Source organism: Heterodontus francisci, chromosome 23, assembly GCF_036365525.1.
Source record: "Heterodontus francisci isolate sHetFra1 chromosome 23, sHetFra1.hap1, whole genome shotgun sequence".
NCBI lineage: Eukaryota > Metazoa > Chordata > Chondrichthyes > Heterodontiformes > Heterodontidae > Heterodontus > Heterodontus francisci.
The window spans coordinates 15,894,777-15,912,174 of record NC_090393.1 but is presented as its reverse complement, the minus strand read 5'-3'; the positions used below and the strand labels follow the sequence as shown (position 1 = coordinate 15,912,174).

The window sequence follows — 17,398 nt, the reverse complement described above, 5'->3', positions numbered from 1 at the left end:
TCAATACAGCCAGAGTTGTAAATGACTCACCAGTGATGCTTCAAGGGTTGAGTAAATAACATTGATCAATCTAAACCTTAGAAAAACAGCTTTTTAAAATAACCAGCCAACAAGTGGAAACACTGTATCTTTCAGAAATATTCTTGTAAACAGTGCTTGGTTCAAATGAAACAGGTTCTCACTTATCCTTAAGACAATAAATATAAATAAAACAAATATACAAACAGTAATACTGCCTATCACAACAGCACCAACACATTCCACTGTACCGAGCTATCACAATGCACAGAACACTTACAAAGCAAAAAAAATTCACATTTCTAGGATCTACTAAGAATTGTTTAAGTTGAGTTTCAGGCCATTAATGAATTGCAATTATGTGCAGTCAAATTTGTTTCTGTTTTGCATCCATTCAGAGTCCTGGGTAAGCAGTTCTCTTCCTCCAAAGTACATATGTTAATCAACTATAGAAGCAATCATGTCTCTTAAAATTTGTGCCCGTGTTCCTTGTAGGACTTTGTTGCAGTAGAATATCCAATTCGGAATGGTAAAACACAACGCTTGGACATCGACTGGATGGTTGTCCAACGTATGCAAATTAAAGGTGATGTTACTACAACCAGTATCCGCATTAATGATTCTAAAGATTTGATTGGTCAAGATTTCACTGGGTCGCTAGTTGACGGAAGGATGCTAATTGTCATTTGGGTTCTTTCTTTTGCTCTTCCCCTGGGCTTGTTCTTCCACAAGGAGACAAAATCTTGCTGTGAATCTTTTCAAGATCTTTATTAGCCCAAGTAATTCAAAACTTGACCATGAAAATTCATCAAAAAATAGGTTTTGTGTTGTGGTCTGTTGCAAATTATCATCCAGAATGTTAACAGGCTGGGCAGTACTCCATGTCTTCAGTTTTGAAATGGACTATGGAATAAGCAGCTTGATGGATCTTTTCTGTTTCGACGCTTTCCTAAGTCTGCTTGGACCCTCTGGATTTTAAATTTGGTCAAAAGGCTAAAGTGGATTTATATGCACATTGACTGTTTATCAGTATGGGCATTATTCTTCAACCAAACTGGACATCACCGACAAGTACAGTATTGCTTTGTTATAGGCTGAATAGTAATATGCTGTCATTGAGAGGGAAACAATGCTAAATCCAAACAATTTACAATTTTAACTTGATAGGAGGTTTCTTTTAAAAACATTTTTTTTTGTTCTTCCGTCTCACCTCAGTGCTTTTACATTCCAGTCAATCAATTCTTTTCTTTTATTTACAAAAGTCTACTTTTTTTATATAATGAGAAGAGTCTGGATCTTTTTAAGTTGTGTCAATTAAAAGTAATGCAGTTTTCATATTCAACTTTTAGTCCTGTTCCACATATAGGCTGCATTTAGTTTCCTGGATCTTCCAGACAGCATGGAGTGGAAGATCTTTTTCAAAGGCTGAAAGAGTTAAGATAACCGAGTCCGTTGAAAAATACAGCCTTGTGAGAGAGTTACACATGCCCGTGTCTTAAGAATTAGCATGGGAACTCAGTCTTATGATGTTATGTATTTAGTCCTCAGTGCATTAACATATCATTTACGTTCATAACAGTGCCTTATCAATAGTTCCTGGCAGATCAGAGCAACTTTTCCTTATTGCAGTGCTATTGGTTTATTCCCTTGCGTGTTCAGGTATTGTGCTGGAACGTTCTCCAGGCTGGCATAGGTAGTGTACAAACCAGTAACCTGCAGGTCAGAGAATGAATTCTCGCTTCCACTGGACACAGGAGTGAGGCCCACTGTTCCAAGAGGAGAGTCCGAGAGACGGAGTGGGGATGTGCTAAACGCACCAAGTGTGTCCAGGTTGAAACTCTCATCTTTCATTTCTTCCCACAGATTTCCTGTTAAAGGAGAGAAGATTTGTTGAAAGTGAAAGGTTTTAGCTTTGACTTAACACTTCAATTATTATACTTATTGTTTTTGAATGAAGTTCCCATTTTTCAGAAGGAAAGAGCAAATAAACAAATGTTCAATCTTTTCAAAATTCATCCTTCAGTTCATTTACAAAATCAATTATGAAAGCAAACTCAAATTCTGTTGCAGAGGACACTGACAGGATCACACTAATGCTTGCTGAGAAATGACAAAGCAGGTGCTCAGACTGCAGCTTCCTGGGAATTGGAGCATAAACTCCTTTCAGTTCTCGAGAGTGACAGCTCTGGGAAATATATCAACTGCAAGTCCAGGCTTCTGACTGGAGGTACTTGTAATGAGAACAGTACTCAAAGAGGGAAAGGTTAAATTTTTATCATAACTTTAATCATGTTTTGATTAATAATCAGGAAACCTTGTTTTGAATGTTGGTTTAAGTCGCGAAAGTAAAAATGGCAAACGTAATTTTTTGATTAATCATTATGAGCGATCTGATGAATTCAGTTTCTGTTTTTCTTTGATAGGCGTTTCTCACTTCACAGAATTGCTGTTTTAGGAATTTGAAATTGGACTGATTGAGGTGCAAATGTGACTTCTGCCCACGAATGGGAGTGTAGTGTGACACAGACCTTCAAACTATCTGCTGTTTTCCCCTATTTACCCCTTTTAGCATTTTAAACAAACACCCAATGGAGGCTTGAGATCCACCACTGGCGATTAAAAGACAGAGAATCAGCTCAGCTTAGTTTAAGTGGAGCCTCAATGTCAGCAGGCAAAACCTACGAAAGCCTAGGCCTCCAATGGGATTAAGAAGGTCTCCATTTTCTATTTCGAGTAATATTGATAGCCGGGCATCAGCACTTTTTTTAATTCATTCGTGGGATCTGAGTGACGCTGGCAAGGCCAGCATTTATTGTCTATCCCTAATTGCCCATGTGGTGTAGGTACATCCACAGGTGCTGTTAGGGAGCGAGTTCCAGGATTTTAACCCAGTAACAGTGGGTTCCAGGTCAGGGTGGCGTGTGACTTGGGCCGGGTGTTCGTCTTGAAAATCAGCAAAAGTGGCAGCCAGAGCCCCACGACACCTCCTCTGGGGAAGGCCTACTGGATCGTGCCAATTAGGCACTTAAGTAGACAGCAGCGGGCCTTCCTGTGATCAAGGACCCCAGCAGCGGATGGCCTGCCTGCTGACAGCTGCCGGCCAATCAGAGGCAGGGTTGGGGGTCGCAGTGGAGGGGGTGTAGGGAGGTCGGCATCGGCAGCAAGGGCAGGGTGGTGGCTGTCAGCGGGCCCTGCCAACCCCAACCCTGTTCCTGATGCCGGGACCCTCGTTCAGGCACTGTGCCTTTTAACAAGGGATCCCCTCTGCCACCAGAGCTGGGAAGTAGCCCACACGGGTTTGCTTGACGTGCTCCCCATGCAGCGACAGGCCCGCCCTCCACTGGGCTAATTCAGGTAGTGGTGGGATGAGGCTCTTAAATAGGCATTAATTGCCCACTTAAGGACCTCAATTGGTGGGAGGGCTGGAACGCCGTTCACAAGCCTTCCCGCCTTGGACTTAATTTGGGTGAAGGCGGGGTTTCCCCCGCCACCATCCCGCCTGATTATATGCTCTCCCCACCTCCAAATCTGATGCGGGGAGAGCATATAATTCCACCCCCCCTGGAGTGGGAATTCCCCAACAATAAAAATCCCTCATTCTAGATGTGTGCTATTTCAAGTATGTAGTTCTGTTTTTATAATCACACACCTGCACGGTGAAGTGGTGGGAAAAAATGCCAATTGTCATACCAGCAACAGTGCATAAGAGTTTATTTCAGAAATATGAAAGACAATACCCAAATAAACTATTACTCTATGCATATACAAAATGTTTTTCTAAATTAAGAGGGGATGGTGCATGCCAACCTTTGGCCTCACGCAGTCTTGTCTGAGAGGATGAAAGGCTTTGAAAATGAGTCTGGTCAGCCTCTGCTGCGTGAGGCCGCTGCACAAAACTATTTCTGATTGGGCACTAGATTTGCAATCTCACTCAGGCCCACAGGATGTCTGTTGTGGAAAATGGCACAGTAGGGGAGCCCCTATTATGTTGGAGCAAGGTGACTCCTGTTCCTGATATGTAAGTAGATTCCCTGAAATGAGGAAGTATCTATCCCCTAGCACCAACAGTCATTGCTTTGATAAGCAAATTCCCTTCCCCAGCAAAGTCAATTTTCCAGTGTACAGTGATCAACACCAAAGGATTTAACGGGAGATGGAACAGAGGGTGTTTGTTCCCATTTGTTAACTGTCTTCATGATTTAATTGAAGCACTGTGCTGCAAGTGGTACTTTGACATTTGTGTAATTACAAACTTTATTTTTACCGGTGAGAGACAGTGACGGGGAAATATCATACTTGCATTTACACAATCCTTCACCACATTGTTTTCTCTGCAGTGGTCACTCACCATGCAATGCAAAGTCCATGATGGTCGGGTCCAGGGCATCGACGTCTGTGCTCATATCTGTTGTCACGCAGAATAGATCGGAAGCAGCCCTGCTGGCTCCGTGGTGTGACAAAGGACTGTGGCTAATATCCGGCATTGCGTGGAGAGGCGGGGTCTGAGCTGGTGCTGGCGAGTCGGGGGTAATCCGCGCCTGCTGCTGTTGCTGCTGGATCTGGTGATGCAAAGGCAGGGGGTGCAAGGAGAGGGTGGCAACAGACTGATGGGGGAGATGTGGCATCGAGATGCTTCCTTGTGTGGTTGTCACCTGCGTTGCCATGTGGATTGTTCTCTCAGAATATTTTGACGGCCTCCTGCAGTTTTCTGGCCGATCAGATATCAATTTGTCCAGTTCATCTGTAATGAGAAAGAGGTAATGGTGAGGTCTAAATTTCTGGGAACCTTGAGTAAATGGACAGCTATTAATAATCATCCCTCACATCTTCTGAAGGTATTGACATATGCTGGGATATGGTGCCACAGCACCATCAATATCTGCTTGAGGTGCAGTGGTTTGCTAAGGAAATGTTATCTCCCTCTATATTCGATACTACTGACCATTACCTGGGTTTGCCATGCTCCTTCGAATCGCGCCAAGATCCTTGCGCTTCCATTTCTGCATCTCCTCCTCCATCTTTTCGATCTTGGCTGGGTTAAGAGCCCAAAGGCACCCTTTCCGAGATGAACCACTCAGTTTGTTCTCCACCTTCTCAAAGCACTTGTTCAGGGAGAGGTTGTGCCTAACAGAGTTCTTCCAGCCATCCGGAGCAGTCTGAAACAGAGATACAAAGCCCTTTCAAAAAAAAGAAATTCAGAACTTAAAGGCCCCTTTCCATACCAAAAGCCAAACCTCAAATTATGTTGGCATGGATGGTGCCGGGTTTATGTTATCAATGTGTTTCCAGTTTTCTTAGTCTTTCTCAAAATCTTTAAATTTTAATAAATGGTCATGCTGATTAAGCGAAGAATGTTGGCTAATGAATGAGATCCTTCCTGTTTCAGCCACCACAGTCAGCACATGGTCAATGTGGCACAGTGAGATGCATTGTAAAGCTCCCTTCACTCCGCACCTCAACACCAACCATGAAAAGTCTTCTTGCTGAGTGAATTGCCAATTTGGTGGCACATTAAAGGTATTGTTGGGAGTATAGACCCATGTTCATGAGGAGTAGAGTTTCGACCACTGTTGCCACCAGCAGAGAAGCAGAAAACATTCATCCCAACTGTCTAGCCTGGATTCAACCCAGATACCAGAGGTCTCTCTCCCACCATTGTAAACTGACTTTTATTTTCCCTAACACTGTAAATCTCCTCCCATTGTGCACACTATTCCTTGACCTTGAGAATGAGTAAGCGACTGCCTGTAAGGCCAATATTCCATTTAACAGAAGGTGCAGAAGAACAAGTTTAGATGACTCTGTTGCCAGTCTCTTTCTCCTCTGTGAAGGCTCTGCTTTTGCATCTGTTCCTGATGGCACTGCTGCGATTGAGAACTCACTATATGAGAAAGCATTGGTGCAAATTTGTCTTCTACCAAACTACTGTGCCACATCAATAATGAAATATACTTACTTCCTTTAAAGGGGAACTTTCTATCCAATCTATTGACCATAGATGTTGGCTACTTATCAACAGAATTCTCTGCCCTGTTTTCCTCACTATAGACTTCTGTTTTCTTCTGGTGAAATTCAGCTTTGTAACAGCAGCAGTTGAAGGTGTTGGTTTTCCTTCCACCTGCAGTATTTGTGACTCATTAATAATCAGACTTCCCAAGTGAAAACATTTGAGATAGGACAAAGAAGCATTGCAAACCATCTTCTCAAACCCCTCTCCCTTGTCTCCTCCACCCTCACCTCGAACAAGTGCAAGGAGCTCACAGACTTCTTTGTCACTCAGATTCAGACCATCTGATCAGCTGTCACCTCCAGATCCCGCCCTTCCTCTAGCCCACTGGGCCAAACTTCCTCTAAGGCTCCCCCCAGCCCTAGCCCTAAACTAGTTTCTCTCCTATCTCCCCTCATGCCCTTTCCATCTTGTCATGAGACCCATTCATGATCTATCCACCCTATTCCCACTAAACTGCGAACCATCCAACTTTCGTTCCTGGCTCTCATGTTACCTGATACTGTTAACAGATCTCTCTTCTGTCCCCTTGAACATGTCGCTTCCCAAATCCATGCAGTATTTCCCAGAACTCCATGTTTGAATCTGCCCAATTAGGTTTCCATCCCTGCTACAGTACTGAAACAGCTCTTATCAAAGTCACAAACTGCATCCTAAGTGACCATGACAAAGTTAAACTATCCCTCCTCATCCATTTCAACCTGTTTGCAGTCTTTGACACAGTTGACTGCACCAGCCTCCTCCAATGCCTCGCCACAGTTGTCCAGCTGGGTGGGACTGCACTCATCTAGTTCAATTCTTATCTAGCTAATCCTAGCCAAAGAATCATCTGCAATAGTTTCTTTTTTCACTCCTAAACAATTACCTCTGGATTCCCCCAAGAATCTATCCTTGGTCCTCTCCTATTTCTCATCTACATGCTGCCCCTCGGCGACACCACTCGCAAACACGTCAGTTTCCACATGTACACTGACGACACTCAGCTCTACCTCAATGCCACATCTCTCAATCCATCACTGTTGGCCCATCATTCCTGTGCTCGTCAACCTACATTGGCTCCCTGTTAAGCAATGCCTCAATTTTAAAATTCTCATCCTGGTTTTCAAATCCCTCCATGGCCTTGCCCCTCCCTATCGCTATAACCTGCTCCAGCCCACAACCCTCTGAGATATCTGTGCTCCTCCAGTTCTGGCTTCTTGAACATCCCCAGTTTTTAATCTCTCTACCATTGATGGCCATGCTTTCAACTGCTTCAGCCCTAAACTCTCAAATTTCCTCCTTAACCTCTCTTTCCTCCTTTAAGGGACTCCTTAAAACCTACATAGTCACAGAGAGATACAGCACTGAAACAGGCCCTTCGGCCCACTGAGTCAGTGCTGACCATCAACCACCCATTTATACTAATCCTACATTCATCCCATTTCCCTCTCACATCCCTACCTTCCTTCAATTCTCCTACAACCTACCTACACTAGGGGCAATTTACAATTGCCAATTTACCTATCAACCCGCAAGTCTTGGGCATGCGGGAGGAAACCCACGCAGGTCACAGGGAGAACTTGCAAACTCCGCACAGGCAGTACCCAGAACCGAACCTGGGTTGCTGGAGCTGTGAGGCTGTGGTGCTAACCACTGTGTCACTGTGTCACCCTTTGACCAAGCATCTGCCCCAGTATCTCCTTATATGGTTCAGTGTCAGATTTTGTTTTTTGATGCTCCTGTGAAATGCCTTGGGGTATTTTATTATGTTAAAGACACTATATAAATACAAGTTATTGTTGTTGGATAGGATATACCCTTCCGTGATCTGTTAAAGCAATACTTTGTAATACAGTATTCTGGTTTAACTCAAGCCGCTTTTGCTAGCAGCCTCAGACCACCATGAAATCTCAAAAGCTGCAAGATTATGATGGAGGGGAAACCGTGCTATTTCAAGCCAGGTGCCATCAGATTAAAGGTCACGTTTTGTAAAGGCAGCAGGTTGGTGCATGATGGTATTCCAATGAATAGAGCCATGGAATGCCAGAACCAAGGTTCTTGGTTGCAATTCCCTGGCCAGGTATTTCAGGCAGAGGTCAGATGGATTCCTGTGAGGGAGAGAAAATCTGGAAAAAACAGTCACCCCAGAATAATCTTGTGTACCTTCTGTGACCAAAGATACCAAATTGCCTGCTAACAATTGTGACAAATACTTTCCTGGCCTATTGAACTATATGAGACAATTCTGTATCTTTCACCAGTCTCCTACCTTGAAGTAGGGGAAGTGTTCCTTCATGAAGCTGTAGATCTCACTCACTGGGAGGCTGCCTGTCTTGCTGTTCTTCAGTGCCATGGCAATCAGACAGCTGTCAGTTAAAGAAATGCAAGAATGGATTTGAGTTTGGAATACTTTAAAGTCTTGTTCTTTGTGGGTTTTCCCCGGAATTTTTGTCCTATTGCAGATGCTGTTGCAAGGACCCTTTATCATTCTGGTCACCCAAAATCAGTAGCAATCTTTCCCAGGTTAGCTAAAGCACAGCTATATGCAGAGGAAGGCACCCTCTACTCTGCCCCAACACATTAACCTCATTCGAGCATCCTCTGCTGTACCAGTATCACATTTTCAATTCCCAAAGCTGTCCTCCTTGTCAGTTCTCTAAGTAAAGACTGCCAACTCATGTCAAACTATGACCAGTTGTGTGATGTGGGCAGTGGGCCACTGGAAACTGATTTGAGACAGCTCCAAATTCATTTTGTACAGGACTCTTCCAACTAGAAAAAAATGAGGTATGTTTCATCCAATTGATCTGAACCAATCCAAACTCAAGTCCAGAAAGTGAAGGAGCCGTGTGCTACATCACCGTTTCACCCAACACTTTATATGTCACCCTACTGAGCAGATTGGTTAAACTTGCTTTTTGATTTGACGGGTTAGGTAACAGCTTGGACCAAGCTGTTTCCTCCACCTTCCATTCTGCTTCCTTTCAGCAGAGATGACGTAAGCTGATCTCTCAGTACTACTCCAGACCTGGCTATCTGGTGACACACTGTCTCTGGGGGTGGGACTAGCAGGGTGGATTTTGTTACTTTCCAAGAAGCCATATGTATATCTCATCACAACTTGTTTAGTCACAACTGGCTCTGCTCAATCTGAAACTGGATACATTACTCTGGACTTGCCAGTGAAGGTCTATATATGAAATGCTAACCACTCTCTTCGCATTCAGACACTCATTAACATGCTGCATCATTTTCTCGTTATACCTCAGACTTCCAATCTTTGTGTTTCTCATTTTCCCCATTGTCATCTCTTTGTATGTAAGTCATGCCAGAGGAAGCATGTCTACTTTTGTGTGGCCATCTCAGAATGTTTCCCTGTTGAAACAATGGTTTAGACCTGCTGGTCCAATGGCTCACTGATGATTGGTGATTTGGGTGGGGTGAAAATAAAAAGACAGCAAATTTAACCCCTATGATACTCATTTGTATCTTTTTATAGCAAGAAATTCAGGCTGGTCATCTTTGTGAGCCATTCAAACTGTCACTTTCCTATTATTTCTTTCCCATCCCAACTTATGGAAAGGGGAGAAGGACAGAAAAAAAACGATACAGTTCTCCTTCATAAAGCCATTGAGAGTATCACCAGGCATTGTTCTCCCCTAGGTCCTAGTGCCATCTAGAGTATAGAGTTATACAGCTCAGAAAAGGGCCCTTCGGCCCATTGTGTCTGTGCCGGCCATGAAGCACCTATCTATTCTAATCCCATTTTCCAGCATTTGGCCCGTAAACTTGTATGCTATACCATGCCATGAATCTGTCTCTACTCCTGGAGATGCTGCTTCTCATTGCTAGTTGACCCTATCTTGGAGTAGCTTAATCTCATTTCTTTTATGACCTTCCTTCCTTACTATTGAAATGTGCAGTCTTACTGAACCCCCCGTCGCATGAACCCGTGAGGCCCTTAATCAGAATGACCTGTCCAACTTCGCTAAAGCCACCCCCTCCCAAGATGCCCTTGTCAAGAGTGAGGAAATGAGGCAGATAATTCTGACTCTGTGGAGCTAGTTGCCTGTGCTTGAGGGCCTCTTCTGAACCTTCCCTCTTTGATGGTGCCTCTTGTTGTTGTCCCAGGATTTTGAGTGGCCTCCCACTTTGTTTGTGCTTCCTCCTCCCTGTCATGGTTCATACCCTGCAAGGATCCTGTGCCTCTGAATAAAAATGTAAAACTGGCCCTTAACAAGCTGACAACAAGCTCGTTAAATGGCTTAACTGGCCATTCAGGTTGCCTCTTCCGGCTCTCAGTGGAGCCATTTAAACTTGGAGCCTGCCAATTTTGCATCGGGAAAACAGCACACTGACCTGAGGGGTGGGTTTAAGTGACCATCCACTCCGATCCCACCCTCTCAATTAAATAAAAATCTCACCCACTGTCTCCTGCCACTCAGCCAACTCCTTAACCAGGCCAATAATTTGCTTTCAATTCCATGGGCTTCAACTTTAGCTAGCAGTCTCTTAAAAGGGATTCTATCAAATGCTTTCTGGGAGTCCATTAAAATAACTTGCATAGACATTCCTCTGTCAATTACTTCAGTCATCTCTTCCAAAAATTTTATCAAGTTTGTCAAGCGTGACCTACCCTTTACAAATCCATACTGGCTCTCTCTGATCAGCTGAAAATCAGGGTGTTCAGTTACTCTAATTCTATTAGTCTTATCATTTCTGTATTCAGTTATCAAATGGGGTGAAGATTTAGTAGTTGCAAACATCACTTTTGATTATCTCAGGTCTGTGACTACTATGAATTAAAAGGAGCTTTTTCATCATCTTCGATTACAAATCTGTTGATTTTATTAAAAGCAACATCCTTATACCATATAAAAACAAGAAATGCTGGAAATAATCAGCAAGTCTGGCAGCATCTGTGGAGAGAGAAGCAGAGTTAATGTTTCAGGTCAGTGACCCTTCTTCAGAACATTTCTTGTTTTTATTTCAGATTTCCAGCATCTGCAGTATTTTGCTTTCATCCTTATACCATAAGTGGGGTTCGATGTGGCAACATTACATACCTGTAAGAATAGATGGGTTTGGGGTAGGTCTTGGGTTGGAGGTCCTGGTCATTGTGGGGAGCAAGTCGGGGCTGTGCATACTGAGACTGTGCGTGGTAAGATGGGCTGTATATATTGCCAGGAGAACACTGGAGAAAGGGAGCACATAGACAAAGTCAAACTACAGAAAAAACGAAAAATAGCTATCAAATATGGCAGTAACACTTCAGCTTATTAGTTTCTTCTCCCGCCTGTATAGAAAGGCGGGGTGGGGGTGGATTTGAAATAGGGCAAACTAATGCCAGGCTTACTTTTCTGCTCACTTTTTAGTGGTCAGGCAGCATTAGTCAAGAGCCTGCACATTGGCCACATGCCCAGGTGCTGCTTGAAGTGATGTGTTACATGCTAATGATTTAAAATAATATAGACTGTTTTAAAAAGGGGGGGGGGAAGAATAGAATTTTGGGAACTGTACTGCAGAAAACAGACAAGACAAGCAGGCTTCACTGTAAAAGTCCTTTTTTAAGCAAATGCAGTTTTTAATTCCAGTTTACTCTGCTCAGCCTGAAAAATACTGCTTAGCACAGCACAATTCTCACTGGATTTTCCCTGTGCATGGACAGCAGCAGAAACATGCAGCTGATTTCAACACAAACAGCTGTTCCTGAAAAGTCTGTGTGCGATGGGAGATTGCACAATGCAGAAAAATAACATCCTCACTGACTCCGCGTGAAACCACTGCATACTGTGTGTGACATCAACTTGGCTGCAAGCCTGCTTTCAATCAGTTGGTACTTTACTAGTTGTAAATTGCACATGTTGTTAGTTGGGTCCAGGCTTATTTCAGTGGTTTACATCAATGCCTGCACCAACACAATGCAAATAAGCAGACCCAGGAAACACACGTGTAACTCCCTCTAGAGGCCACTGGAGGGTGCAACAAGGACATTCTGGGCTGTTATCTGACACACTTCAAGTACATTTCAGTTCATAGGGTCTGCGAGCTTTGGTAGCGAGCTTAATGCGTTCAGCATGAGCAAAAAATATTGGAAAGGAGCTGAACTGTACAATCATATTCCCCATCACACGTTTAATTTATCTACTTGACTTCTCCTCGAGGCAACATCCAACAGGTTAGGACAGGGGTCTGCAACCTGCGGCTCCGAAGCCGCATGCAACTCTTTAACATTTCATTTGCGGCTCCCAATCTTTATCCAATTGGATCGCTCTAACATGAAAAAAGCCTAAAAATAGTTAATTCAGGAAAAGTAAGAGCAGTATTTTTATTGTTATTTTATTATCATTAAGCTACATTTTATGGTTTCAAATGATTATTGTAGCCAAAGACATCATGATTCTCTAAATAAACCTGTTTGGGTGGTAGAGCTTCTTCTTCTTCTTTGGCCTCCTTGTCTCGAGAGACAATGGTTAAGCGCCTAGAGGTGGTCAGTGGATTGTGAAGCAGCGCCTGGAGTGGCTATAAAGGCCAATTCTGGAGTGACAGACTCTTCCACAGGTGCTGCAGATAAAATTGGTTGTCGGGGCTGTTACACAGTTGGCTCTCTCCTTACACTTCTGTCTCTTTTCCTGCCAACTGCTAAGTCTCTTCGACTCACCACTCTTTAGCCCCGCCTTTATAGCTGTCCACCAGCTCTGGCGATCAGTGGCAAATGACTCCCACGACTTGTGGTCAATGTCACAGGACCTCATGTCATGTTTGCAGATGTCTTTAAAGCGGAGACATGGACGGCCGGTGGGCCTGATACCAGTGACAAGCTCGCTGTACAATGTGTCTTTGGGGATCCTGCCATCTTCCATGCGGCTCACATCTCAAGTACCGCTGGCTCAGTCGGGTGTATATGCTGGGGATGTTGGCTGCCTTGAGGACTTCTGCGTTGGAGATACGGTCATGCCACCTGATGCCAAGGATTCTCCAGAGACAGCGAAGATAGAAAGCGTTGAGATGTCGCTCTTGGCTGACATACATTGTTCAGGCCTCGCTGCCGTAGAGCAAGGTACTGAGGACACACCATGGTATAGCTACACCGATTATAGATAATGTTTGCGCTTCAAGAAACAGCTTTTCTGATTGTGTCCATTATTGTTTGTAATATAGCTTAGAAGATAAATTATTCTGAATGTGCTATTAGAAGCTTTATTTATAACAGGAGAATCAATAGCCAAAAAAATTGTCTTAATTCTACACATCTTACGTTAAAGTTTGTTTTAAAGATGACTTTACTGACGATATAGGGAAAAAAAGGGGAAAAAAACGCAATAATTCAGTTCGGTCAATTTTAATTTTTTTCCTATTGATACATAAATTCAACATGTATTTTATTATATATGCAAATTATGCATTTTACGAGAGACACTTGGCAACTTGCCAAAGTATTTAGTTTCGATGCCAATTTTTTTTTCTTGCGGTTCCCAATAGTTTTTATTTGGGGCAATTTTTTTTTAAAGACTCTTCAGGTAAAAAAGGTTGCAGACCCCTGGGCTAGGGTAATAACTAGGCCCAAAGTAAGATAACCGATTTCTGAGAGTTCATAAAGGTTCACTGTATTGTGAGGGGCAACAAGAAACAATATTGTACCTGCTGGCCAGGTTGTGATAGGCTGTACAGCTGCTGAGAGTGAGCTTGGTACAGGGACTGTTGCGTCTGAAACCCAGAGGAATGCTGTCCTGCCACAGAGTACTGGGGAATCTAAGCAGAGATGGGGAAAAAGTTCTCATTAATGAAGTTCATTTCCAATTATTGAAACTCCTGGGAATTTTTTTGTCAGATGAAACAATTTTGTTGCATTGCAATTTGTTAATATTGTACATAAAACTACACCCATTTACCTCAAAACACAAGAATGGGACTGAAAACCAGATTTGAGGCCTTGACCCTTCCTAAATAGTTAACTTTTCCTTTCTAACTTTCAGTTGGAAAGAAAACCACATTTAACAACCAATTATGTAGCTTTTGCATTTTCTTCAAACATGTATGTTTATTAGTTATAAAAATATTGGAGATGGGAAATAAAACTGTTTCCCTCAATAGGGAGGTTGGAGTTGAGAGGTCATGTGATGAAATCTCCAATCAGTCCCCATATAGTAGCACCTCACTAACCTATAGGTTTAAAAAAATCACAACTTGTAAAGTTGCCAATGGATTCTGCCTGTGGGAAATCCTGAGTGAAAATATCCCAGTGTTCCCATAAGTTTATAATTAGATACAAGTTAAAGTTTGTGGTTAGGAGTGAGAAGTCAGGTGGAATAGTTTCATTCTAAAAGTAGTAGGACTGTGAAGTATGTTATCTGGGAATACCAGTGGACAGTATAATTGATTTCAAATAGGCAATTAGACGTCTTTCTTAAGAAAGGATCAGGTGTTCAGTGAGGAGATGGGCAAGTGCTGTACATCTATCAAAAAAATTGCCTTTTTGGGTCCAAATACTTTTCCTGTTGCTAAAAATTCTTATGTTTTTAAGAATCGTTAGACTATATTTGTAGCATGCACCATCATCTAAGTCTAGACCTCCACCTCAGTAAGAAATTGAAGTCAAACTGTTACACCGAGAATAATATTTGTCTGGCCGCACCTTTTATATAAAAAAAAGTCAATACAATTCACCGACCCATTTGATCATTGCTGTGCGTGGTTATTTTAACATGAACAAGAACAAATTGAATAAGCTTACATTTTGTCCATGGGTTGTCATGGTGTTCATTCCCATAATTCCATGCTGCATGGTTGCTTGAACCTGGATCATGGCCCCTTGTACTGAAGTTGGAGTCATATTGTTAGACATATCATGGAGAACTAGGCCTTAGGGAACCAAAGAGAGGTGTTAAACAACTAACCATCTACTCAGAGACTGAAATTCAAATTGGTGAAACACAAGAACAATCCACAATAATATCAGCTTCCATTAGACCTGAATTTTCACCAGATTTAAAACTTTACTAACATTTTTCTCATGACTTTTAGTCGTCCTCTTGCACATCAACTCACACCCCTACTGTCTTGCACCTTAGACAACTGGTAGGAAACCTATTGCCAATTCTGTATAACTGTCTCTAGTAACTCACTGTGCAGTGGGTGAGGATTGCAACATTTCCCTCTGCTTCTCAGACAGTCTTGGTGTGATTTTCCATGACAGCCCACCCAATACCAGGAACCTTCCTGCACCTGGAATCATACCATAGAGTTCATGTGCACCAGATAGAGGGGACAAGCAGCACACTGGTACAAGTGCAGTTGACAACAAGAGGAGTATGTGAATTTTATATTACCTCATGTGAAGCTAAAGGATTGAACAGGCCACTCCTCCTAATCTTGGCTTTGGCAGTGAGGAAAGATATCCAGCTTTTACTCACTTCTTCACCAGATAGCTTGCACAAAAATCTGAAACTGCTTTTGTATACCCTCCAAGTGGCCAGAACAAGGCATGGCTCAACAGAGACCTGGAAACAGATCTAGTTGTCAACCTATCGGCCAGAGAACACCTTCTGGAGGAGCAGAAACTGATGGAGGAGGGGGAATTATAGTTTCAGTAGAGATGGTTGACTGGTTGCAAATCTCTTATCATTTTGAAGGCACATCCTAAATGCAAACTATTGTAAGAGGTATCAAGATTGAGCCCTATCCTCTCCTTGTCCAATATCCACCCAAATTCAGCCACTGGATAGCAAATGAGAGTGGGAACTCTGACTAATTTCTCCCTCTGTAAGCGAAACTAGGGGTTCTCAGGCTAATCACAAGTCCCTGGCTGAGAGGGGAAACCCCACACAGGCCAGCGATCAAGCCATGAACCGTTCTGCTCCAGCTGGCTCAGTGTTGCATGAGGTAGTTCACTTACCTGCTGACAAAACAGTTAAGTAAAGTCTCTCTCCAATCTCTAACTGTATTAAACATATAGCGAAAGCATTGGATTCTGTCCCCACCTGAAACAGACTCTTTGTTATACATCTAACCAGAACTGCTTCTCAGCACCTTGGGATGTTTTATTATGTTAAAGATGCTACATAAATACAAGTTGTTGTTGCTGCTTCAGCGTTACCTGTTTGCGTTGTCAATGTTGGATTCTGGGCGCTCAGGTTAAAGTCCATTCGACCTGTTGCCATCTGTTGTAAACGGGGGACATCAACAGATGTCAGCCAAGACAAGGACTGCAGGTCACTTGGGAGGTCATCCTCGCTCAGCTGGGAAGGGTCAGGGGTCAAGAGGCTGGGTCTGGAGGCAGAGAGATGTGACTTTTAGTGAGGATACAAGCTGCCTTTGACTGCTGTGTGCCAGTGTGTTGCATCAAACCACACAAAGGCCTATTTATTCTGCCAGTGCTCCCATGGGACTATCAGTTATCACTTTACATCAACATAGTTTGATATATTAAAATACTGGTCACACTCACTCATCCTTAGAGACTGGTCTACTACCAAATGGTCGAATATAAGGGTCCTACGAGCACGCTCCACTGCTTGGATACTCGTTATTTTCTGTGGAAACCACGCCACCATTAGTAGCTGTTCCTTGGAACACAGTGGAGCTCCCACTGACTTGTCGCTTTCCTCCCTTCTTTTGAAAAACCCTTTTAAAAACCCTCCTCTTTGACCGTGCCTTCTGGCCCCACCCAAACACATCTTCCTTTTCTCTTCTGATCCTGGTCCACCAGCTGTCAAGCTTCGAGGCTGGTCCCTCACACCAGGAGCACCACGCAAAATGTAAGTCGCGGGGATAATGCAGCAGCAGCATGATGCATTATGTAAAAGCTCAGTGATGCTGCATTGGGCAGCAGCAGAACACTGGCCGATTCCCTCCACCTGGCAAATTGCCCATTCCAGTAGCGTCACTATCAGGAGGCACGGAGTGGAGGCTGCAGGTTTATCAAGGTGAAGGAAACAGAACAAAAGTAATCAGAAAAGACATCATCTGTTGATACGTCAATTCACATTCCAGTGACAGGGAGTACAGTACTGCCAAGGCATAATGCAACTTCAGAATCTGAGATGGTGCTTGTGAACAGGTCACCACCTACTTCAGCCCCTTCAACCCCAATTCCCATCCTAAGCTTATAGATTTGTGGAAGGAGGGAAGGGGAAGATTGGCGAGAAGACAAGCTGCCACTGATGTCAAGTGAAGTAAAGCCACATTTTCATGCAATTTGATTTTTCACTGTTTTACGATCAAATGGCATAAAAACTCATTGAATATTTTTTATGACTCTTTAATGTGCCACCACACCAAATTAAAAGGCTTAATTTATCTACATCACAATTTTGGATCAATTTTTAGAAAGATAACATAATGGGGGCGGCACAGTGGCGCAGTGGTTAGCACCGCAGCCTCACAGCTCCAGCG

At 43.2% G+C, this 17,398-nt stretch overlaps 1 protein-coding gene across 1 annotated transcript in view; it reads right to left on the bottom strand.

Moving 5' to 3' along the window:
• Nucleotides 1-1,226: 1,226 nt before the first annotated feature.
• foxn4 (forkhead box N4) overlaps nt 1,227-17,398 on the bottom strand; it is a 45,964-nt gene continuing 29,792 nt past the window's right edge. Inside the window, exons 3-10 of the mRNA XM_068055552.1 lie at nt 16,101-16,273; nt 14,739-14,866; nt 13,646-13,756; nt 11,071-11,198; nt 8,274-8,370; nt 4,967-5,174; nt 4,367-4,759; nt 1,227-1,886 (exon numbers count right to left, since the gene is read on the bottom strand). Coding sequence (XP_067911653.1) covers nt 1,639-1,886; nt 4,367-4,759; nt 4,967-5,174; nt 8,274-8,370; nt 11,071-11,198; nt 13,646-13,756; nt 14,739-14,866; nt 16,101-16,273 — 1,486 coding nt within the window. The 3' untranslated portion in view covers nt 1,227-1,638. The remainder of the gene's footprint in view (nt 1,887-4,366; nt 4,760-4,966; nt 5,175-8,273; nt 8,371-11,070; nt 11,199-13,645; nt 13,757-14,738; nt 14,867-16,100; nt 16,274-17,398) is intronic.